General features: G+C 27.8%; 1 protein-coding gene across 5 annotated transcripts in view; it reads right to left on the bottom strand.

Annotated features, from left to right (window-relative positions):
• LOC114125817 (apoptosis-stimulating of p53 protein 1) overlaps positions 1-27,790 on the bottom strand; it is a 94,996-nt gene that overhangs the window by 49,912 nt on the left and 17,294 nt on the right. Inside the window, exon 1 of one of the 5 annotated variants that reach the window (XM_050202288.1) lies at positions 27,051-27,727. The exons of 2 other annotated variants lie outside the window; for them this stretch is intronic. In XM_050202288.1, coding sequence (XP_050058245.1) covers positions 27,051-27,290 — 240 coding nt within the window. In that variant the 5' untranslated portion in view covers positions 27,291-27,727. Of the gene's footprint in view, positions 1-6,654; positions 6,928-21,605; positions 21,899-27,050; positions 27,728-27,790 lie in introns of those variants that run through there. 2 more of the 5 variants (XM_027989596.2, XM_027989595.2) reach the window with 2 other exon arrangements.

Here is a 27,790-nt window from a genome sequence, read left to right as displayed (position 1 = left end):
CGTGGACACGGGACAAATGGTATATAGGAAGGGGACCATATATGATGATGTCGTTCAACGCATATTGCTATTTAGAGCATTATAATAATATACTATGATAATAATGTAATAGTAATTACAGTCACGGCATAACTGCATATATGTATATATATATATATTATATAGATACGCGAGTTCGTATATTATACATGACGCATTTATATGTAGCTACAATATAATATAATATAGAGCCTCAGCTAGGTTACGGGGACAATGTCAATTATTAGGTAATTTGTTCGTCCGCGTGATTGATTAAGGTGTATAGAAATTAAGCACATCCGGTCAACAACGGCGGCTGCTGTGGTAGCGGAAGATTTGTGTTGCAAATGTGCATTGTGAGAAATAAAAATGTAAAGAATAAATCTGGCTGACGCGCGACGTCGATTATTATTCCATCATTAGTCCTCTATCGTGTGCCTGTATATATATATACAATATTATTTATATTTATTCAAACGGTTTAACACTAGGCGGCATAAATAATAATACATTAAAATCCATTAAAAAAAATCTATGGTACAGACGAAACGCGCACGTTAATGTTATTAAAAACTGTAGGAAATCGTCACGGCCAAAAAAAACGGAAGCAATTAACGGCAAAACTATAGCAGTTCGCAGTACTCGATGCCAGTTAGAAAATCGTCGAAAAAAAATATGATAAACAATAATAATATATAACGTGATAAAAGAGTATCGAGCGCATTTGGTTCCATCAGAATCATAGATTCGTAGGTATGATATTATATATGGACGATCAGTGATCGTTTAACATGCAGAAACTAATTTTATCAGTCTGCTTCTGTGAATATAATAAAATATAAAATACACTTAACAGAAACAAATAAATTATATATTAACGTACCGTGCGGAATTGATTTACATAGTCGACACACTATATATAGGCTCTCATCGTTTACAGTAGTGATTCTTTAAAATAACGATTCTCAAAATAGTTGTTCAATATTTATCGACGAACAATATACTTCAATACTTAGTTATTGGCCTATCCACAAAGGGGCAGTGTGAGAAAACTGAAAGTTTCAACCTGAAATTAAAAGTGACCGCTTGGCTGATGATTTTGTGTGAGTATTACGTAGTCGTATCTCAAATTCCCGACGGTACAGTGTATCGTTAGTACAATAATAATATACCACGTGCCACCCGTCGACTCTAATCGTAAAAGTTTTTCAATCGTACACGCGGACGGCTTGTAATGGCACAATATCTAATAATATATTATTGGTGAATGCTGTGCGTCGATGACGTTTCCCGATAGACAAGCAGATGGTGAAAAACAGATAAAGAGCGAGAGAGAGAGAGAGAGAAACTGTAATATTGCAGAGTGATGAAAAAACACAAGAAGACGAAATTATAAAAAACTGCAAAAACGGACAAAAATCTGCTTTTTGAGAAATAAAACCCCCGCGGCACCCCTATAATATACATATATACATATTATTTATATAATATACGCGGGCGAAGTCATTAATATTCGTTTCACATTAAGTATTTATATGTTCGTAAGGAATAGAATTTAGCTGTGTGCACGCACACGTATGTATGGTATTATGATGGAGTAATGCCATTCCAACATTATACACGCACATGTTTAATGTATATAATATATTATGTGTAGGTTATGTCTGTGTGCATAATATATATGATACATTATATGTATATATAACAGAATTCTATTATGTAGACGAGATACGACGACGATCCGTCGACATTTCTTTCAACCATAGAAATTCCATCTTCGATTGCGAATACGACACCACAATAACCGTTCGTGATTCAGGGATTATGAGGAAAAAAATACAGCTTTTAACATACGAGAACCTTCGCGGCCGACTACTCAATGCGATCATTTTAATCCAACCCACCGCACGATCACGTGGTGGTGGCAAGAGTTTTCGTCGCTCATACACTAGTCACTCTACATGTAGTCATCGTCGTAACATAAATAAAAACCCGCATTTTATGAACTATAGTTTGTCTGAACAAAAACGTCCCCACTCCGATCAATGATGTTTGTAAACATTTGTATGCAATTATTTTATACACATAATGAGTAGGTATGTATTAGAATTTAGAATTTTTTCGTAACTAATACTACAATAAGATAAAAAAAATATTGAAAAGAGTCTAGGGACATAAGGCTCCATTAAATCATCGTACCTTATTATTTATACCTACTTTTATAAGTTATTTTATAATAAATTAAATGGGGCTATGTGTTCTTTGCTACCATTTAGTATTTATATGATATTACTCAAATATTAATATCCGAAAATTTCTAAAAATTGTTATTCAAATTCATAAAAATTACGTACCTATCATTAAAATTTCCAACGATGCTTTTGTGTTGGAGTGGGAATGCATGGATGTCGGATGCAGTTGCATTACAAAATCTACCTACATAAGTATATCAAAGTATTGTATGCTATATATGTATAATAGACATCGAACATAAACTTTTCTTGCCACCATTTTATGATTTGTATATACATATATATTATGTACAAACGAAAAGGGGTCGACAATACGTTTTGTTTTACCATCGGTTTCTATGACGCTGACCGTAAATAAAATACACATACACACAAGCTTATTACCCTATGTGTATATACACACATATTGGCCGCACTTCATAATAATATATTCATATACATATACTATATGTACGTTTTTACGTGTTCAACATATACTATAAAAGAATGTAATAACACACTCCTGTGCTACTACCACAGTACAACTACTACTACTACTTTTACTACTAGTTGTTGGGTTTTATTGGAGAGAACGAATAACATCACGCTGGGGAAAAATCCTATATCCTTTTTGATTTCATTGTTTCCATGAAAAAAGGGTGGAACAACAAAACTTTTTAAAGTGTCTTTGAGTCAACCAAGAACATTGAGGTAATCCGCTACCGGTTTTGGGTTATGTTGTCTTATACATAATATACTGACCTAGATCTGCGGTTCTTTACTTAAATAAACAATTATTTTTTTTTTTTTAATTTTAAAATACAACCAGAAAATACCAATACGACTTTTAAATAATTTCAGCCTATAAAAAAAATGTTTAAATACTTGTTTTGATTTATTTTACACTTATATATCATGCTATAGTTGATTTAAATACCATTAGCGTTCAGAAAAAAAATTGATGATAAATGTTTGTATTAAGTAATAATTCAAATATAGTTACTATACTTACATTTAAGCAAAATAAAACTTCTATTATATAAGAAGTAAATAATATTGCTAATAAAAATACTTAATACATAATATAATATTATGCAAAATATAAAAAAAAACAGAAGTATTAGATCTACATATAACAATTTTGAAACAGTGATAAATGTTAAGCTGTATTTATTATTTTATTCTGAAAATATAAAAGTTAATGGTTAATTATATTGTAAAATTTAAGCTAGAAGAAAGGTTAGTACCTTTCTAAAAAATACAACATGTTAAAAATATTCATACAACTAGACCTTTATAGAAACATTATATTTTTAATAGGTAGCCCATCACTTATTATAAGTCTACAATGAAATCAATATCGAACAAACGTTAGGTACAGAACAAGTAAAGTGCAATGAGTTTTTAATTATGTTGAAGTCATTACTACAGGCTCATCTAAAATCGATAAAATACATCCTATTACTATAATCAATATTTATTACTATATCTTTATAAATTAACTGTCACTCGATATAAACTCAAATATTATATGGCATGTTCATTATTCATTTCAATAATTTATATTAAAACGTCAGATGATAAAAATAAATAATTATGCAGTTAATTATTTAAATGCAAAGAAAGGATTTAATTTTATTAAAATAGTTAGAAGCTAAAAAATATGATATGAAATAAATTACACATAATATTATAAGTCATCTGATAAATGGTTAACCACAAGTATACATCTAAATTAAGCGAAATCAAAATACTGTAACACAATAAATATTAAATCGAAACAACACAAGTGTAGAAATCTTAAAAAAATTATAATATTTACTATTCTTATTCTAGAATTAGATAACAGATAGGAAATGATTGGTTTCAGTTACGGTTGATTTTTAACAAAAAATTTAAATTACTGTTAAATAAATATTTATTTTTTCAAGTATCGTTGTATTGGTACACCATATTATGTAACATGTACACCGTCCATTATGTGATAAATATAAAACAAAAATTAAACAATGTTTTAGCAAGATTCATTACAGAAATCTTTTTTATAGGGAAATCTATTACAATAATAAACAACGAAAATAAAAAAAATATTTTCAGACATTTTATATTAATTGCCCTTTCGATTAAATCTTTAAGTAGTGCTTCGGATTAAATTAATCATTAAAATATTTTATAAAATCTCTAGTTTACTTTAAATTCGTGTTGAATTCTTAAGAGGGTAATCATGAGAAAGAACGATTTTAATTTCTAGGTTTAAAAGTAATAATACGAAAGCCACTACTAATGATTCTCATCAAAATCTTCTGTGTTATATAGAACGTTTAATAATAAAAACAGTGAAGTAGCTGAATTGCCTATCTAAAAACGCCTGGTAAACAACATTATAATTACAATATTATAATGAATGTTTTCAATTTTATACCTAATATTATGTTATAATTAGTTTAATTCAATCAGTCATCATTGTTTATATATTTCTCAAAAATTGTATTAAACAATTTTACGCTATATTAAAAACTTCATTTTTTGGCAACTTGTTTTATCTTTTAAAATTTTATAAATAACACACAATTGCAGAATTGAAGAAAATACATTAAGCAAATAGTACATTTTTCACAGTAAAATATTTTTTTATCGATTTTAATGGATATTTTAAAAGTTTTTTAGTTTGTTCATAAATGTTATCATTTATAATATGAATTTAAAATACTTAAACCAGTTTAAACTAACCAATTCCAACGCTTAAACAAATTTTATAAAATTTAAACTTTAGAAATAAAAAAAAATGTAATTGAAGTGTGTTATCACTTATCATAGTTTATAAAAAAATTATAACAACCTAAGTGACTTAATTAGAACGAATGGTCGCAACGGAACTCATTTATATGTATAAAGTTGCGTTCATAAATCGCACTTTTAGGAACTGAAAATTCATTTAAAGTTGGTGAGACTACACTGGTATAATCCATTTTAAATCCTGCTTCTATGTATATGAATTCGATCATCAGGTAGATTCAATCGTCTTTTACAATCAGTAAAAATAATAATAAAAATACAGGATATTCTACCCGTGTTCATTAGCTGAACAAAAGTCTTTTTAATTAAGTTGTCTCATTTTTAATTATAATGAAATTTTATAAAAGGATGCTACTGATATAAATTACTATAACACACCATCATCTTTAAAAATATACATCATTAAAGCAATATTTTTTTTTAATTATAAATAAAATATGTATGTAAAGTTAAATAGTTGTCATTAAAAAAATTGAAAAGAATGTCATTTATAAGATTCATGATATAAAAAGTTAAGCGAAAATCAATAATATCGGATAAATACGGTATTATCATGTTCTTTTCCCTAAAAGTTTCTGATGTGGTATAGATATTAGTATTTATCACAAATAGAACATTATACTTCTAAATAAAATTCAATAAAATGACTTTCACTGATAAAGAAATATTATTCTCGGAGAATACTTTGTAAGTATGATTATATTTAGAAACTACAAGAATTTTCAAGTTCCATAAGCTATTCAAAGATCTATGAAACTATTTTGAAACCATTTATTGATGTCAAACTCTCATTTTAGCGGAAATTTAACGTAATTTAAAACTTGTACTTAAGAGTATAAATGAAAACGATGATTTATATTTAAAGATATTTTCTAAGGACAAATACATATTACAAGGCTGAGGTTTAATGCATTCGCATCAAAACTTTTCGAAAGCAACAAGAATGAAGTCATGATTTAAAGACGCATCCCTCGTTAACATACGTAAGTAACTATATAGCTCAATGAACTTCTATAGTTATATAATATTGTATTATTAAATCGAACTATAATTATTGTAAGTAAATTTAATTATTAATTATAATCACGTAATGAGAGCCATACACTTAAAATAAGAGACTATATTTAAAATAATATATTAAAGAATTCTTTTTAATACATAAATATTTAAAAAATTCTAATCGTAAAAATACATCTGGTATTATGTGATTTGTTCAGAACAAAAATGTTTCCATAAAAACATTTCCATAGTTTAAGTTCAAATAATAGTTTATTTACGTAAAACCTAAATAGTAGTTAAATTGTATCGAAGTAAAATCGATTTAACCTCGTGTCTATAATTATAAATATTATTTTATACCATAATACTTCAATCTATTTCTATATTTATATCGTATATTATGAATGTTTCATTAAATATCAAAACATTTATCAATAATGAAACATAATATATGTTACATATATTACTTATGAGTTTATGACACTTCAATATTTATTAATAATACATCACAACTCACTGCGTATATATATATAAAAAAAAATTTGATTGTGATTGAATTAAAAAGAGAAAAAATATCAGCTTTAATAATAAGGAAAAAAATTGTACCCACATGAAGGCTAACCATTTTTGATATGCGCTCCAAGAGTTCAGAGCGCGTCAGAGCGCAATGGCTTTGCTGACGAACAGTAGTTGCGACCCGATTTCGATTGCACGCAATTTTTCCCATCACAGCTATAGTGTACAACTATATTTATCGAAGCGATCGGAATACGTATTTTTCGAATGGTAGCGGCAGCACGGGATGAGTTCGGGCGACTGTTCTATCCGCTTGGACGGTCGGCGCGACACTGAAAACCGTACGCACCACGAGGGGTTGGCGTACGACCATGACAGGCGGCAGCAGGTGCAGCGACAGTGAGTGAGCTCTATTTCAGTCGCGTGCGATTCAACTACCCCTTCTTCTTTCAACGGTTTCTCTCGCCTTCCCCCTTAACCATTAGTAAATTTTTCCATCTCTCTCCCTCAACAGACCACTAACTGCAAACTATGATATGTAATATTATATTAAGTTGTATTGATATGCATAATATCAATTATATATTACATATATAATAATACTACCAATTTTATTTGCTATAAACAGTACAAGATCGTGATTGGTTTCTAGCTTCTAACTCTCACACAATTCGGAAGTACTCTTATTATTGCAGACAAATAGAAACAGCGGTGGACACGACGGCTAATTTGCGTAGTGCCGTTGACTTCAAAATGGACACAAGAAACGCTACACTATCTCCCTTCCAAAATATGAATTGGCCCTCTCAATTAACTTTTAATTCATTTAATCTAAATTTTTGATAATATTAGTAATCTAAAAAGTTGAATACTAAAATGTTTCAGAACTGTATTTAAATAATAATAAACCCACAACGAGCTTTAATTTGTATCAAATTAAATCAGCAAAATATATATATATTAAATCTAACGCTGTAAATGATTTTTTACTCGTAAAACAGAAAGCCGAGACACTAAAAAGTTATCTATACTTTTCTTTGTGTGTATCAATATGTCTGTGTGTATTTTAGATAAAAGGAACGATGCAAAGAGAAAATATTAAATGACTTAACTGTGTTCGTTAAGTGCACCACGCCATCGAATCTAGCGTGTCATCATCGAAGTTAACGTTTGACAAGTCGATAAACATTTTAATGATGGATAACACAAATGGTTAAATTTACTGGCACGAATACGCTGTAACCTATTTTAATTAAGAGGTAAAGTAAATTTTAGGTTTAATGAACATATGTTTACATACCATAATCATATTACTATACTTCATAATATACCTAATATAAAATGGTTTTATAATATTAGTATTATAGGAAGTTATACGAATTGAATAAATTGAAATATATTTTAGTTATTTCTATAAAATAATATAAAATATCAAAAGTCCAATAAATTAATTACAATACACATCATTGTACATCGTACTTATATCTATAGAAAAAAATGTAAAAAGAAAATAATTCAAGTTAAGGTTGTTAATAAAAAAAAAGAATATTGGAAATGAGTCAAATAAGTATAATATAGTACCTACAACGATGTTTAGATACAGACTTTAAACAAAGAATAAATACATTTTTAAAAAACTCTTCGAAGGAAACAATTTAGTAAAATTGAATTTAGTATTTTCATTAAACCTATACCAAAATCTTAAATTGTATACATTTTAAAGAGTTGAGTAGTTTGTATATATATATCCAACATATAAATGGATGAATTATCTTCCAAACAAAACATGCATTTTTTGACTTAAGTGGATGATGTATTTAAATGATAACCACTGCGTTTATAGATTCAATATAATAACAATTAATTTTGGTAAATTCATTTGAATGATGAATTATGCACTCATGTATGACATAGTGTCATATGTAGCTTGGTTGCGTTTATTGGGGTAGTAGGACTTTAGTAAGGCTACTTCGTAATGTCTTACGTCGATTAGCAAGAAAAAAATGTATAAAACAGCTAGTATGTACTTTTTGATAAATCCTAATTATATAACAAGTTTTCTTGTTAATCGGCCGAGCAACAAAATGTATTTTTTCACATTTGTTGTTTGAAAGTAAAAGCAAAATAATTCATCTACATGGTATATGTTTAAAAAAAAATATTTTTTAACAAATATTTATTTACAAAATCTCGTGTTTTATGTGATGATACTTGGAAAATAGTCTATAAACGTAATTTATAAAACATAAATTAATGAATGAGACCTTTAATTAAAATTATTTCAAAACGAACTATATTAGGTCAAATTATATTTAACAAATAATCTAGTTATTAGTGACAGCGTAACAATAGGCGTACTAATTAAAATAAGTATACTCTAATAGCTACAGTAGTTACTTGACAACTTGAATCAAATTTATTGTAAAAATCTACGTTTGTCGGTTTCAGTACAAAAATGGTTTTCCCTGATAAGTTAGGTTTTGGAGTTTGCATTCGTTCACTACAATTTAAGCAAGAAAAGAATATATACCAAAACAAAATCCTAACTACTTTTAAACTTAATTTCATAACTTGATAAAGAATTAACCAATTTTACTAATTTTGTAGCGGCGATTTCAATCGAAAATTAGTATTAGATAATTTCAAATATTATTAATAACATTTTGAATAGTAAATAATTCATTTTAGATGTGGATACTTCTAAAATTGGACCAAAACTCCAAAATCACAATAATGTGATACACCGTACTAAATACCAGATTATTATTCAAATTTTAAACAATAATAACCTAGATTTTACTGATAGATCTTAAAATATATTGAACATCTGGATGGGATACAAGTGGATAGTGCAATTTAGTGGAACGTATGTCATTTTCTTAATAGATACAAAATATTATTTTAATAAAAATGTAAATAATGATTATATAAAATATAATAACTTAATTAATTATTAAGATGGGCATAAAATTAAAATCATAGATCATATAACTATAAATTATAAAGTATAATATATATATATATAATATTATATACTCTATAGTTTAAACTATTTAAGCACAACCTGGTTTATAACAAAAAACTCACTTCATATTATAGAATTAAAAATATTATTATTAACAGTTAATAATATTGCATCAAGCTGTTACAAAAAATAAACACCCAACTATGAATGATGATAATCGATTTATATCTATTTCAGATGAAAACTTTTCAAGAGCCCCTTCGCCAACACAAAGTGTTGTGATGGTGATATTTAAATAACAATCATTTAATTATTTTTAATTAATAGAATATTCTTTTTTTTTTTTTTACCAACTATAGAGTATAATAAAATAAAATAAAACAAATTGGATATGGTTATTCAATTTTAATACTGTTGAAAAATTATAGCCAGGTTTATTCAATTAATCATTGATTACCTCTAAATTATTAAGTATACATATTACACTATAAACAAGTCATTTTTTAAAATAATTATGATATTAAGTAAGTAATTATGTATGTATACAAATAATAACCATTTTTTAAAAAATGGATTGAGTTAACATAAGTTTTTTACTTTTAAACAAATTTAATAAATTAAAGCCAATCTACAAAGAAAATATGAACAGTTTTAATGTGCGATTTTATAATTAGATACAACTTAAATAATAAATTTTAAAAAATTAAATGCAACAAAAAACTATATAAACTATTTTAATTAAATGCGTTAAAACACCTTTTATTTTTTACTTTTTACTTTTTACATTTTACTTTTTACTTTTTATTATATAATAGACTCATGAAAAATCAGGTGTTTTTAATTTAAATTAATTAACTTCTGGAAACAGCTAGTCGTTTATTTATAAATGTCAATGTTATACTTATAGTTTTAGATTTTGAACTGAGCAATAAATGACTTGGTTTAACAATGTGTGTTATTTAATTGTCAGCTATCTTTTATTAAAGAATATTTTTGAATATTTTTGGATTAATACTATGTATCCACTAAGAACGATTACAAAGTATAATATACAACTTGTTATTAGCAAAAATGTGTTCTATTTACTGAATTACTAATAGAAAAATAAATAACTCGTAACAATATTATAAATTGAAATTCAAATATCTTTAAAAATGTAGCTTTTTATAATCTCCGTTTAAAACCGTTTTTGATCGTATTCAATGGTTTAGCATAAACTATTCGACACTTACACTTTACAGCAGAGTAACTTCCTCGATTTTTTTGTTTTTTCATTAACGAGATAAAACGGTGAGTAGGTACTTGAAATAAAAAAAACTCAGTGACAATTAATATAAAAAAATAAGCAAATGATCCAAATAATCTAATTACTACAAGTTTATACTTGAATTTATCCCAAAATTGTACATATATAATCTTTAATTTACACACATTGTGTCATGTGGATTTATTTTCAGAAGAGATTCAAAAGACCAACACGTAAAACCAGAAAACAGCTAGTGACCTCAATCAGAAAATAAACCCCGTTGGCTGATCCCATGCACAGTATTTTCCGCTTGAATATACTACGATCATTATCATTTATCTTCCACCCCTCTCTGATCTTTCTTTTCATTCTCAAGGACGTCAATCCCTAAACCGATTGTCCATGTCATAAGCCTTTTTTTCCTATTCGTTAAGAACAACCCTTGAGCGTGTTCAATATTTGACCAGAGGTCGTAAATTGGATAAACCGGGAATTCTGCGCACACAAAAAGTACAAAACCTATTATAAGTATCTTGACCAAATCTTGTTTGTAGACAAATACATAATCAAAAAAAAGTACTATGCACTGGAAATATAATAAACCTATATGGAACTCAAAACTATAAGAAAAAACAAAGATACTCGTACTTTAAACGAATTGTCATGTAATTGAAAAACGAATAAAGATACAATATTTTTAAAAAAGAATGAATATTATTATGTCTGAGACAATTAAATAGATTTTTGAAGTATCTACTATATTATATTGTATTAAAAAATAACTATTAGTTATTAGTTTTATATTAATCAAAGAAATATTAAATACTAAGATGAAATTTAGACAAATACCTACAACACTCATATACCTAAACAATAAAAATCAGGAAACCTAACCTAACCTATTTTGTATTATGATAGTGAAACTTTTTATTGAGTAGAGTACTGTAATATTGTGTTAAATTAGTAAAATTAGTTAAATTGCGTAAATATTTTTTATTGAAAATTAATTATAATTGTTTATTTTTGCAGAATTATATACTTTTGGACACACCCCCAGGTCATCTTATTCCAATTTGCTACCAGAAACTACCCTAAACGTTGTAGATTTAAGATATTTTATTGCTTCGAAGATGACAGACATAAATAATAATGAAAATATAAATATAAAAAACACATTACATCATTGTAAAACGATTCATTGTAAAGTACATTCATCACTTTGCGCAGTACTAAAAATGCATGATATGTATTACCTAAATGTTTAACTTATCGCTAATACAATCATTATTTATTATCGATCGGATCGTGACATGAAAAATTAATAATACGATACAATTGTTTACCTACATAATGTATATTTTTTATCAGTAAATCTTTTTAATAGGAGTACTTATTAAATAGCGTATTTAAAGTCTAAATTGTTCTATTCTAAATAAGACATTTTTATTACAGTATTGTTCATAAAAACAATTGTGTTTAGTATTTAGTATTTTTTTTTTTTTACTCATAAAGTAAATATTACATTTATTCAAATTATTCATATAGAATAATATTGAATAATGAAATTCTAGTTTTATATTTACCTGAATTACGTATCTTAAAAATACATCAAGTTCAATAGGAAATTAAATATTATGCGAAACTTTACCTATAATTCATATAATCCCGATTTCCTCAATAAGCCGAATTATAGTACAATAGAAAGCTTAAAACTGACTTCAACCATTACGTGAAAATTTAATAATGAAGTCACTTATTTATATCATTGTATTATTGCATCCTATAATCGAATTTAACTTTAAGATGATCAAGTCTTTAATACAAATAGATAAATAATTTATTATTTATACAAACAAATAAAATTTAAAACACATATTACCAATAACTTTCAAAAGGTATCAATTTACAAATTATATTTAATAGTTGAAACTGAAAGTAGCAATCTGAATAATATAATCAAACTCGGTAAAAAGTATCAGCTTACTTAACAAAATATTATATTTGAAAATAGTTTTAAAAAAAATTGTAAAATTAGGTTCTAAATAATTTGATTTTACGCGAATCCTTAAACAAATTGCAAATACAGAAAACACACATTTTAAAAATTGTACTTATTCTTATAACTTTAGTTTAATATAATACCAATAATATAAAGAATTTTAAAAAAAATTAGCAATATTTATTGAATAGATTAAAAATAAATAAAATACTTTCATTAAAATGAGTATAATTTAAGACATTCAATAATTATAGACTAAGTATAATACACTATTAGTTATATACTTATATCTTTTAACTATGAAAATAATACTAATTAACAAATCGTTCTATAGTACCCTTGATTTATATTTTAATATTAAATAAACACACGCATATTAAATTTACAATTTACCCATCTACCTCTCGTTAGATATACGTTAGAAATGTTGGCTAGGTATCAATTACAATATTAATTTATTATAAAATAGCTGGATTTTAGTCACAATTATATTTTATTCTATATAACCGTCATCATTAAAAATGAAATAATGCTAGTGTTTTGAAACTTAATAATTTAATCTAAAAAACGATTGCGAAAAATACCAAAACGTGATTCCGTACTATCATAATCATATAGTCTAAAACTTAAATAGGTTTTTTTAACAATGCACATCTCGTCTCGTTCAAATTCGATGATGACAAAAAATATTAAGTAAATATCTATATGCCGTTAGCTTATGTATTGCCCTACTTTTTAACAACCAATTACTGCTAACATTGTAGTTATACAAATACAATATTATTATAATAGTATATATATACACCTGTAATATGAAACAACGTTGTTTTCTAAAATACGACAACGGATACGCAATACCCTATAATCAGACGATATCATAAAGATTTTAATTTTCATCTAAATATAATAGATACGATATATTATAATATGTGTAACATATTAACGTGTATATATAACATCATAAACTATAAATAATGGTATATATACATGAGTATGGCTTATGGCAGCAACTCTTAGCGGGTAAAAGAGACCAAGAAAAATATTTACGAATGAATAAAGTAGATTCTACTACATTATAATTTTATCTGGTACTATATTATATCTAGAAAAACAACATAACACTTTTAGAAAAGAGTAGGATCGTTTAATAAGAGTCCAATAGGTATACCAAAACAAATTATTTATTTAATTTTATTTAAACGTCATAATATTTTCTTTTTTAAATTACTCAAATCTTAAAACGATTTACTGATAGTAACGGCACATAATAACAACAGTACTATGTACTTACTGAAGTAAATACTGATATTCTGAATTTGCACTATAAATAATGAAATATAAAAATGGGTTGAAATAATTATTTATAAAGATTTTATAAATAGACAAAATAAGTTTATATAATAATATGCATTATGTAAAATGTTTTTATTCAGTTTTCTCTCATAATATAGTCATATATTATTATTTAAATATAAAAACATTTAAACATAATCCATATAAAAGAAATTGATCAAAAATGAGTAAAATGTATAAAATAAAAATATATCTACTACAAACTTAAAAAAAAAAATACGAATTAATAGTAGACATTTACAAATAATAATTTATTTAGGAAGTATAAAGTTAATTCAATTGAAAATGTCAAACAAATTTCAACAAAAAAATTATACTTTATATTATATTGATATAGCCGGTATTAATTACATTTTCACAGCGAAATTGCTACATCATCTCCCTTTTGATGTTATTTTAATCATCGATTTAATTCACTCAACAATTTTATTTCGTATTTATTTTTTCTCCCTAACACAATATTTGCATTCCTCCAAGTTTTAGTACTACTGTTCCAAATTACAAGACTTTGGAATGCACGAGATACCCTAACCCCACCTCATCATACGCACCATCGTTATATCTCTGTATGATATGGGTTTTAATTAAATTCTACTTTATCCTATTATCATCATCCTGTACATGTGTTATATGTACAATGTACATGCCACGTAAAGACTAAAGAGTATACAATATACGGTAGAAGGGTCAGAAATTCATCGAGATATTTTCCAATGAACCTGAAGAAATTTCTTATTATTGTTATTTAAAGGGACTACTGAACAATGACGAAAAATGACTATGCGTAATCAATAATCGTAAATGGTATAAATAATGCTTTAACACTCGATATCGCGATAAAAAGCCAATAAACTGAGTATTCAACAATAGAATCGTAATTCTAAATCGAACAAATATATACAAAAGTATGTTTAATATAGCATTATTCACAAATCTATATATTCTACAATGTCAACACATGAGATGGACTTCTTTATTGTAACCTTAGTCGTGATTACTGCCTATATTGCCCTGGGTTGATCTGAGTAAACTAATATAAACTCAAAGCTTCAAACCGTTTTCTGTCGACTTTTGTATCGACAACCATACGAGTTCAAATTACTGAACTTTTACATCCCTCAGGCAGATTTTCGGTTAGTAATCATGAAGAATATAGTTTAACTTTTAACATTAACCTCAAACGAAAAGCGAAAAAGAACCTATTTTATTAGAGTTCGTATAATATTAGTATACAGAAGTCAAATATTTTTATCCTATGTGTTAGCTGAGAATTTAAAATAAATATATAATTTAATTAACATAACAATCATTAAAAATAAATTAAATCATAATTAAGGTACTCATTAAAAGTAACTAAGAATTTTATCATGCTTTTCACAGTATAATCATAGATATTAGGAAGTAATTTTTTTTATCAAATAATAATCTAAAATAGTAATCACATTGGTACATTCTTTAATGTTGTACTAATACTGATTAATAATAAGTAATCAAACATTTTATAAATATAACAAGTGCATTGAATATTATTATAATACGAAGTTAATACAATACATTGCTGAGTTAAAACATTAAAAATTAACACATTTTAAAATAATATATCAACACACAAAATAAGAGTCAACACGAGTTTTAAAGTTAAATATAATAATGATTTCAAAAAAGTCAAATGTTTTAAGATGTAAGGAGAATTCCAATAATAATAATTTCTTGCGATCATATCTAATATTATTAGATTAATTATAAGTAAGTATGTAACCATTATTAATCGCATAAAACTATAAACAATAAATCACTCTAGAAAAAAATCTGGAGGCTCACAGCTGATTGCATTCATTACAAGTTAGTGGTTGAACAAATTTTGGTCCGGAGCAAAAAAAAAAATTAATTAATATTTTCTTCACATCCCCATAAATGTCCATTAACATAAAATTAACGAATACACCATGTCTAACTAAACGAGAAATTTCCAATCTAAAACTTTATCAAAGGATTCTTGAAGTATTTAACAAGTAGGTACACGGCAAGTTATCTATATCAAACGTTGTGTATGCTTCTCTATGAATTATATTATGCTTTAATTTAACCTAAATTCATATAAAAATCTATCTGAAATCTTAAAACTACAAAAATAGACAAAAAACGCAAGGTTTTTTTTTACTAATTTTAGTTTCAACATATCAACATTTTACAAATTAATGTACCTACATATTTTTTAAAAAGAACGAAAATAGTTTATACCTAAAATAATAATATACTGTATAATATATTGTATACTGTATAGTGTATACATATAACTATTAATATTTCATTATAGTAGTCGAGCGAAATTACAGTTATTAGATAATAAATATACCTATACGCTATACATAGCAACTGTATTTATTCAATCAGTATTTTCCAGCCGACTTGTAAAGTACGCACAAGACTTGTATAAAACTATATATGTATACACATGTATTTATAAAAAAAAACACTAATATATAAAAATAAAAGTTCACGGATTTTTGGGCGTGTCTCCGACACAGATTCTACATATAATATTATGTTTTATTTTATCCTATACATTATACACTATACAGGTATTAATATAAATGTATAAATAGTTTTATCTATTGTAATACAATATAATATGATTGTACCTATTTCAAATAGGCATTATATACCTCCACATAATATTAAATGCAAGCGTGGGAATACAGCGCGTGGAGCATGTTTCGTGTTTGGCTTCCTATAAACAAGCGCACCAAAAATCACGGCGGTGGCGCGCCTAAACGTAAAAGAAGAACATAATAATATATTGTTAATATGCTATGAATGACATTCTCTTTCATATAATCGGTATCGAAATACGCCGAGAAGCACCAACGGAGAGTTGATGTCAACAAACAGAAACTTCTAGAAATGAAAACAATATCCTAGAGTTCCTCCCATAGACAATACCTCTATCATTGTCACTAAGACAATATAAGGCAACCAAAAAAAAAATAAAAACATTTTAATACAATACGAATTAGAGTTGGAACTTATAGAAATATGTACCTATACATATATAAAACATATTTAAAATAAACATTACTCTATTTTTCATATCATTTTTAGTATTATAATATAAAGCATAATAAAATTACAATACGATAAATTAATATCATAGGTAATAAAACATTCTACATAGATATCTTAGGAAAAAGCATGAGCGTTTTTCTTAACAAATCTTTGTACTCAGTTATGACTTTTTGTCACCATAATACTCTTATTAAATTCATACTGATTCCGTTAATAATATAACTTTAGAAATTGTAAGAAACTAAGTTAAGAACTTAGGCTTTACTCTGATACGAATTCTGTGCATTACTAAGTATTTGTTGTAAAGTATTCAAACTTCTTGTTTTCAATATTCGTGAATAAACTAAATTTCAACTGGTTACTCCACTGAAAGTTATTATTTTTTAGGCTCTACCATTGAGTATGGTGCTGTTCATTAGAACACTTACGCCGTTAGCTACTACTTTTCACGTAGCATCATCAAAAAGGTTTAAAGAAAATACCCTATTACCCTTAAAAACAACGTATTCGAAAGTCATGCAAATCGTAGACACTCAGCAAATATTGAATTTCTTTTACTCGTAATAACCTTCTCTCGTCTGATCTTTAAAAATACGCTAAGAGTTACACACTTAAGTAACGTTGTTAACAAACAACATTAGTTTAGTTTAGTGTATTTTAAATTAGATGTGTATGTAAAAATCAAATATACGAAAAAATATTATACACTAGACACAGCAGTTGTTATATTCCTCATGTTTGTGTCCAACAGATATTAGAACTTAAACTATGACGTTTTGATTTCTACGTATCTATTGTATACATTACAAGTAACAGATACTAACAATATGCTTAATATAAGCAAGATAAATAGATAAATATAAATAAATAAACTATATCCGTGACGAAATAATTTTTTAAAAAAAAAACTCAAGTTATTGTTATAATTTTACTGATTGACACATTTGATAAGATAATTTGACTGATTGATAAGTACACATTTATTAAAATATTTTTAAAGCATTTTTGAAAAAAAAAATAAAATGAATAACAGATTTTAAAAAGTTATATTTTTCAATAATCCACATTTATAGAGTCTGTATACATAATCTAATAAAACGGCAACAAAAGCTCATTTTTATAAATAAAAAAAGATTATTTTGTTTATTAAGCCCCTTTACGACATAATTCAAAAAGAGTTTTTGTTCACTTTCAATAATGTGTTAATGCTGTAAGTGGAAACACAACCTAATATCTATCAATTGTTAAAGCCGATCCGTTTGTCAAATACGACCGGTATTTTATCTCCCCAGCCAGACTATAATGTTATAAATTAATCTGCTTAGTCTAGAATAACATATCTTCCCGCAGGTCAATATCAGGATGTTTAATATAAAAAAAAACCTTAAAGTCACGGTTTTAACTCTTATTTTTTTATCATAAACTAATGTATAAGCCAACAACCAAAGAATAAACTAAAATCCTACAGTAATGCTTTATTTTAAATAATTGTATTCCTTAGTATCATACTATAATATATAAATACGAGTATAATATACATATAGTATCATGAATAATAAGAAAATAAATATTCGATTAAAATAATAATCAAAATTTTAAAAACTATTTCCAAGAAAATATCAAAACAAAACTATAAAGTATAAAAATAACTACTTTAAAAGATCATTAAGATATCAAACAGTTGTAAGTTAATAAAATATACGTATGAAATTGAATCAACTTTGTAAAAATGAATTTACAAATTTGATTGTGTCTTTATATTTAAAAGTAATAAAATGTATCTAATCGTTTAAAATCTGAGTTTCTAGCAATTGTACAAATAGAAGTAAAAAACGATTCATTGAACAGTTCTTAAGTTATTTAAATTTTCCATGGCTAATGCCCAACAATAAAGGTAACAACTAACGCAATAATGATTTTTTTGTTGTTGCTGAATTGGCACTAATAAAGAATAAAAAATAACATTTTTAAGTTAAAATATACTGACACGAAAAATATTAGCTGCAGAAATACAAATCACAAATATAAAAAAAAATATTTTTAAACCCATTACCAACAAATTTTTAGGCATAAATTAATTGAATAATAACTTTTATTTATTTAAAATTAACAACAACGATATAGATAAATAAATTAAAATTAAATTTTATACCACCCTATAAAATTATAGTACAATTATGTCAACATAAATGTAAATCCTCAAACATACTTATTGTAAAAAAATTATTTATAGATTAAATGTATTAAAAATAAAATAAATTTTAAAGGAAAATATGAACTGTGATTGAGCCAGGTTTTTTTCATTTTTAAATAAATTATAAATACTTAAACAGTTTGTGAAAATGGTATCCAAATTCATACAACTAATTTTACACTATATAATCAATAAAAAAAGAGCACAGATCTATCTAACTCGTGAGAAAAAAAAGTTTCTCTTGAGGTAATTGTCTCGATTTCTTGGTTACCAGAAAACACAGCATATAAGTGTGTTAAGTTAATAAATACAATAATCAACATATTTTCAACAACAAAAATTAATAAAAACTTTCAATTTAATTTAAATATCGCAGAAGATGAAAATTTATATATTTATATCTTAACAGGTTAATATAATACAAATATTTATTTACTTATCCAAAAATTAAAACAGTTTTGTAACTTTTGAATATTTATAAAAAACGTAAAGAAAGAATTTTAATAGAATGAAAAAAAAAGTTTTGATACATTTTCAAAGTATAAATTAATTTTTTAGTCACCGATCTGGCAAATTGAACAATGTCTTGTCCGGTACATTTTACGGTCGACTAACATTCTATTACACAGACGAGAAACTTTACATAAAATATTGCATGTTAAATAAGGTAAGCCTTGATTACGAAACAAGGCTACCATAAAATTAATTAGAGAAGTATAAATCGCATAAATTATTATACATTTTTATAACGGACTGTAAAAGTAAATACCTACGCAAGAACTTTGTAAATGAATATTTTGATTATTATTATAATTCAATACACGGTAGACCAATTACTTTTATACATTTTAAATTCCAAGCAGAGCAATGAATGTATTGGTTTAACATCAATGTGTACTTTTTATGTTAACTCAATCATGCATAATTTTAATAGAACCCACTGCAAATACATATGTTGATATTTTTTAGAAAGACATTTGAACAAAATTGGATGTAATACGATTTTTTCTTTATCGATTTTTGTAACTGTGTTATAGTTTAAAAAGAAATATTATTTGTAGAAACTTTTTGCAATCCGTATATATTGTTATTTTCAATACCCAATGAATATAATTATTAATTATTATTATAATATTCAAAATATTTAGACTAACTTTAAACCATATCTATACTACGAACCTATTCATGGAATAATTCATGTCTCATTTTTTTTTTACTGCTATTAAAAAAAATTAAACATGAATAAGCACAATTTAATATTTTTAATAAAAATTTAAATTACAAATTTAAACGACATTGGATATTTAAACGAACAATTACAATTTTTTACCAAGGTAATGATTAGGTATTTTTCGGTATTTTTTATAATTCGAGTAATATAAATCGATGTTCAAATATTAAATATTTTAAGACATAAAGAAGCTGGCCGTCTCCACTAATAATCATAGTTTAAATATAGAATAGATACAAGGATAATGGATACATCATACAGTGTTTTATAGAAATTTTTATAATAAAAAACTAAATTACTAAAACATAATAAATACCATATAAAAATATTCACTCGAGTATTTCAACTTCAAAGAATCATAGTAGAAGTACAGATAATAAATAGCTCTATATGAGATTTTGTATCTCATAATTCTGTATGAAAAATAATTACCTACTTATCTAATTGATTTCGATATATTCAATAATACATAGATAATGTTCTCATCTTTATGTTCTTTTTAAATAATTATCTTAGTGGTGCGTTTCTATTTTAATATATAAATACTTATTTATCATATAATATAATTTTGCATATTCTATAAAAAATGTATTACTTATAAGTAATTCACATAAACAATCTTGATTAAGCAACGGTAAAGGTATCCTACGTTAGGTTTTTGATCTGTTATATATATTCAAATGAAAAACCGGTAGCGGATAGGGAAAAAAGTAATCGCCGTTCCGCAATCTCTAGCCGTCATAAATAATTAGGCAAAGCAAAACCAATTTTCGCTCTGGACCTTCGCACCGTATAATTGTTTCGCCAGCGTGAAAATTCATTATATCCATGTCATAATCGTTCCAATAGTAAATTACTTTCTCTTCCATTCTACAGATTTTCTATTCGATTTTTTTCTTCTTTTTATTATTATAACTACCTAACTACCCTTTATATTGTAGTTGGAAAAATTACGATACTACCAACGATTTGAATGGACAAAAAAACTCACGTGTTTGTAACCGGACCATTTGAGCGTGCGTTTCATTCGGCAAGCTTCTTCACCTAACGATTCAGCCATCGGTGTACATGCCATACTTCAACGTGCAGATACAAAGTTATTTTTTAGATACGTGAGTCACCTACTGACGTTTCACAACAACGTCGCAGTAAGAGGTAGGGAATGATGCGGTCACGACCTCGACAATAGTCCGACGACGACAAGTGAGTGAGTGTATGAGTGTATGTTTACCTTCTTCAATGCATGTGTATATATAATATACTATACTCGTGTATATACCTATATAAATGTTAAACGATGATAGAGAACAATATTAAACGTATTTATTATTTGTTGTCTCACGCATATCGTATAAACTAAAACAAATCCGAATACTTAAATATATAAATAAAGATTTCATTAATATGATTTTATCGTAAGTAATTAGAACATATGGGAATAACACGACTTAATAGTTTTAACATATTCAAATTTAATTTACTTATAGAATTTTATCACGATTTCGACAAGAAAAAATGTAAGAGAAAATTAACAGAATTTTTAAACTAAATTTAATAGATTAGGAATTGTTTACTATAAATGTAAAAAAACCCATAAATTTTAAAATAAATCAATACTAGTTAATAAAAATTAAGTGCGTAAAAATAAATATTCGAAAAATATGCGTTATTTTTAAAAAAAGTATTATTATATTATAAATGTGTATTTACCAAGTCAGATGAAAACTCAAATTTCACTATTAAAAAAAACTATACTAGACTGGTTACTAATTAAAACCACATTATATTTATAATTTATTAGCTTGGAATGTTTATTTAAGTGTTAACTTGTGAACTGCGCAAAACCAAATGAAATAATATAAATATATGATCTCTGTTATCAATAATCCCACCGGGAGCCTAAAAGGGTATACTGTCCACATGGCCTATCGGTGCTGATGGATAATTCGTTGTGCGCATTTTTCATTAAATCTCTTTGTTTTACGATTTAATTATAATAAAACAATAGGGATTTATACGCACAATGTGGTTGGAAAAAAAATATCACTGGTTATTCGGATAAACAACTGGAGGTGATGCAAAGGGTTAAAAAAACGTTTCCGGTCATAAAATATCTACGTAAAATCTTTTTACCCGTCAGTATTATTTTGAAAATGTAAATTCTTGTTTTTCCCTTTGTCGTCGTCGGACGTTATCAAAACTATTTGGTTAACACAATAAAAAAGGTTTTTAAACAATTATTAAAGGTTATAAGATAAATTCCATGTTCTCCTGGTTAGTCGGCCGCTGTAAGAAAAATCAGTACCCGAAAACTACGACGGATCATTAACGACGGGGGAAAAATAAACTGATCCCACTAGTGTGTACCTATCAGCTGGGAGACCGACATGTTAGTAGTAGTGGTAAAAACTGAGAGGGAGACGGGTCTAATTCTGTCCACTTAAAAATGTCAACGCGAAAGACACTTTAAAAATAAGTGTACTGGCTTGACTTTGTGGAGCGCCCTAACATATTGCTACATAATGTTACACACGAAATTCCTTCCAATTTAAGTTTGAAAATATATTGAAAAATAACAGACCAATAAATACAAATAAAACATACATAATTTAAAAAACACTTCTATTATATCTATATAGTATTAATAATTACGATAATAAGAAATAACTCGGGTAAAATAACGTAATACAAAATTAAAATGGAAGAAAATAAATAGGTACTAAAAGTATTAAAACATTTAACTTCACAATGTAAAATTCCAATTTTCCTACTTATAAGCTAAAACTGCATATAGGTAACATTTGGGGGACAATATATTATGAGGCCATTTGGGAAACTACACCCTTAGTATTATTCGATAGAATAGAATGGTACTTTTCCCGTCAACGCCATAAAACAGGTTGACAAAAGAAAAATTAATGATTCTAAGCAAGATGTACCTGTATTATGGTACCATTATATACTGATGAATTTCTGTTTTTATCTTTTAAATGAATTACAGTAATTATATTTTTAAATAATTTGACTAAAAAAAAAACATTAGTTCTCATAATTAGTATTTAATTTTTGTATTCAAATCCATTTATTAAAAATTACACCTACAATAAATACAATTAATTAATTATCTTAAGAAATAAAATACAAAATGATAATCGAATATAATAGACAAAACACTAATAAATGAAAACAGATAAAAGTTGATTGCTTTAAAATTTAGCTCTTCTCTTTTAGTAAGAAATACTCAAGATTTTTTTATCGTTTCCGGAGAAATACATATTTGCGTGTGAAAACGATTTCCTGTGTAAATAATGTACCAACCAGCTTTCTTCGAAGACTTTAAAACACAAATAAAAACCGGATTTTCAAACAAATAGCAAACAGCTATTTTATTTTTTTTTTTATTAAAGAATTTTATTAAAACAAATAAGTATAGATATTAAATAGTAATTTTCGACTGATTTTAATGTAAACAATTACATATTTTTAACACATTTGTGTAACACAGTAAAGTATACGATTATTTTATTTTTTATCATATATTTATCAAAAACAAGTTCGTCGATTCAATTTCAAAACTTAATTATTACAGCTTGTTTAGTTTTTAAAACAAGAAAAATTACTTTTTTCTATATTTTGATTATAAAATAAGACTACGCCAAATTCACTTTCTATAATACTATCGTGATTTACGTTTGAATGTTATAGTGTGGTTAAATGAGAAAAAAAGTGAAAATGACAACGAACCGTGTAAATAAAAAACAACACGCGAGTGACATTATTTTAACTGTAGTGAATACGAAAATGTATTATAATTACACACAGTAGTTTACTTTCTTCTTTTTACCACCAAAACAAAATAATATACATTTTTTTTATTTTTAATAAATAAATCATTAGATTATTGCTAAATACGACTTTCAAAGGAACGATTAACCAAAATGATAACCAACAGTATTAATGATTAATGACGTTGAGCATAATTTATGTACTACGTATTCTGGGTGTTGAATACAGAACGTACATATTAGATCTGTTATAACACGTAGATAATGTCGTAAACATTAAATTTGATAATAGGTCACAATTCATTAAAATATTACCTTAAAATCATCCGAAGATACGCAGTGTTTGTGAATGATAAACTATTTATTCCTACCTACCAACATTTTTTACTCGAACACACAACATTCAGTCGTCGTCGTTGAACGACTATATATTATAATATATATATATATTGAATAACGAATTGGCGAGCGGTGTGGCGCCAAAAAGAAAAGGTATTATAATAGCGGGGAGGGGAAATAATATACCAATAACATATGGACCCGAATCTACCGCGTAAGACTCCGCCGCTATGGAATCCCATGGAAAAAGTAATCTCAGATGGTTACCCGCGGCATGGACCACGTGTTAGAACCGGTTTCAAATATGTACTGGACCTCCGTCAAGACAAACAAATGGATTTTTAAACAGCGACGAGGGTTCTTAGGTGGGAGGCGGGGGTGCGTCGGCGTGGAATTCCAAAGCATATATATATTGCCGTGTAGTGCAAGTGTGCATAATATACAGGGTGAAACCTACACACATTGGAACATACGCCACACTCTATAATATTCAAATAACACGTTATTATCATCATAATGTTAGTTATTCGTTGACATTTTTTTAAAACGTTGCATTACATTATGCGCGTTTAAAAAAATTATCTCACGTACACTACACAATATACAGTCGATCGTAGTAAACACGTCAATCTCTATCCTTATTCGTGTATAGTGTATCATTATTCTCGTGAGTCGATTTCTGCACGTGCGCGTTTATGCACACAATATTATTATTATTATGTCGTAACAATGACATTGAATTTATATGACTGCAGAGTTGTTGTTTTCGTGTTCAACGATGTTTAAGATCATGCAATTTTTCCGACTTATTCAAATCCCACGCATAGAATAGGGCACCGTAATGGTGCATTTGCTAAACTACTGTACATAAAAAAATACTGTTATACACCTACTGTTTACTCCTTTTAATCCTTTTGAATTTAGAGTTTTAAGAATTACGTGATATTTATTTATCTTATAAACGTCTACCACGCGTATTTTTAAACTCCGTTTTTACACAATATTTAAACTGCGAGTGCAGAAAAAAATCACATCGGCCGAATTTCGTAATCCGTATTATGTAATTTGTATTTATCCACTATTAATTTAAAATTGTACGACCCAATTTTATAAGTACTAACTATACAAAATTTTTTATTTATCTATACTAGAAATTTGAAAACTTCGTGCCACGATATTCCATCATTAAACGAAATCGGTCAATCGATAATGTTATGTTAATTTAAAATTATACTTCATGTTTTTTGGAATTTAGTTGAATTTGTATCCACACTCACATATATATGTATATATAACCATTAAACTTATTAAAACTGATCAAACAACAACTCTCTGTATAAAATCAACCGGAATTACCACTGCAAAAACGTAACTATTCGGATTTTACGTCTTCATACGTGCAGTAAGCGATAATACACAGGAGAAATAACTTGCAGTACATATTTTTCATTTTTAATAAAAATTTATACGGATACTACGAGACTCAAACGTTCTCCTCTTAAAAATTCTGTTTACAAGACATTACTAGAACTGTCTACACCGTGTATTAACAATTAAAATTTGTTAACATAACTTTCGTCCGAGAATGTGTGCAGATAAACGTATTATAAATATAATTTAATGTATACACGATACATCTTAGATACGATTTACGATCGTTTCGGTTGTATAATTTTGTAATGCGTTGCGAATAAATTGACAAATGCGGTATCGCAAACTCGCTTTGTGACTACTCGGCGGATAGTTGAAACGATTAAGCCACGACAAGCAACAAATAACCGGAGACGTATGTAATTTTTTTTTTTTTGAAACGAAACAACGCAAAACGATAAGTCGCATGACGCATAAGCAAAGCCTAAAATCGTGTGCAGTACGGCCGCCGCCGTGGCAGCACTAATCGCACGCGGAATACGAAACTTGATGACGGCATTAAAAAAAAAAAAAAAAAACTTAAAAATGTTAAATTTCTTCTAACCGTCAGCTGTAATCGTATACCGTGAAATAAAATTATTTCAGTCGTATTAGCGATCGGAGTACGAAATTTGAGAGATGATAGTCGCTGCGCGCACGATATACCACGACGACCGAAAACGACCGAATGCGATTTTTGAAACGGTTGCATATTCGAAGAAAAAAGGCGGCTAATAAGCATTTCTAGGATTAAATAATTCGACTTAAACCACCTGCACTGTATAATCATCTTAATGATAATAATATTTTGATAAGTCTTATACGTAACGATCGGTTCTATACAATATTATATATTAAACCGTAATCGTCATAATCGTAATAGGTACAAGTGTGGTACTGACTTTGCGTGCGAAATGTGCAGCGGCGTGGGCGGTGTGTGCCGCCGTTGCACGGGTGGCGGCCGGCTTTGGCGGCGATGCGGACGACGACGGGAGAGCTGCCGGAACGACTGTCGCGCCGGCGTGCGGTGCAGGTTTCGACGTGCCTTCGGGCGGCGATCGCGACGACGTCTCTTCCGGCAGCCGGTGCTGTCTGGCCCGCCGCTGACTGAACCTGATCAACGGACACCGGAATATTCCCATAACGGCGGCGGCGGCGGCGGAGGTTCCAGGCGGATCAGTGTCCTGCAGCGGCGGCGGCGACGGCTGCGACGACGACGGTGGTGGCGGCGGCGGTGGTCGCGTACCGGCGGCATTCAAAACGAAAGCGGCGGAAACCTGCACGGGCGGCGGTGCCGGCGACAAACGCCGCCGACTCGGTGGTGGTAGTGGCGGCGGAGGTAGTACTTAGTCAGCAATAGCGGTTATTGCTGTCGCTGTCGCTGTTGTCGTTGTCGCTGTCGCTGTTGTCGGCGTCGTCGTCGTCGTCGTCGTCGTCGTAGTCGGGCGGTATCGAAAAACGACCGGAGAAATGCGCGCGCGAAACATACGGTCCGCGGACGAGAGAACAGGACGGGCGGCGGCACGTATGGGAACCGGTACGCGGCGCACGACTATATTATGGTACGGGACACGCGTATTGTACGGTCTCAGCAACCACCGCCGACCGAGCCGACACACCGGTCTCGCGCCCCACCGGTTAC

The sequence above is a fragment of the Aphis gossypii genome, chromosome 2 (genome assembly GCF_020184175.1).
Source record: "Aphis gossypii isolate Hap1 chromosome 2, ASM2018417v2, whole genome shotgun sequence".
NCBI lineage: Eukaryota > Metazoa > Arthropoda > Insecta > Hemiptera > Aphididae > Aphis > Aphis gossypii.
Note: the sequence above shows the minus strand (reverse complement) of the source record. Positions and strands in the feature narration are given on the sequence as shown.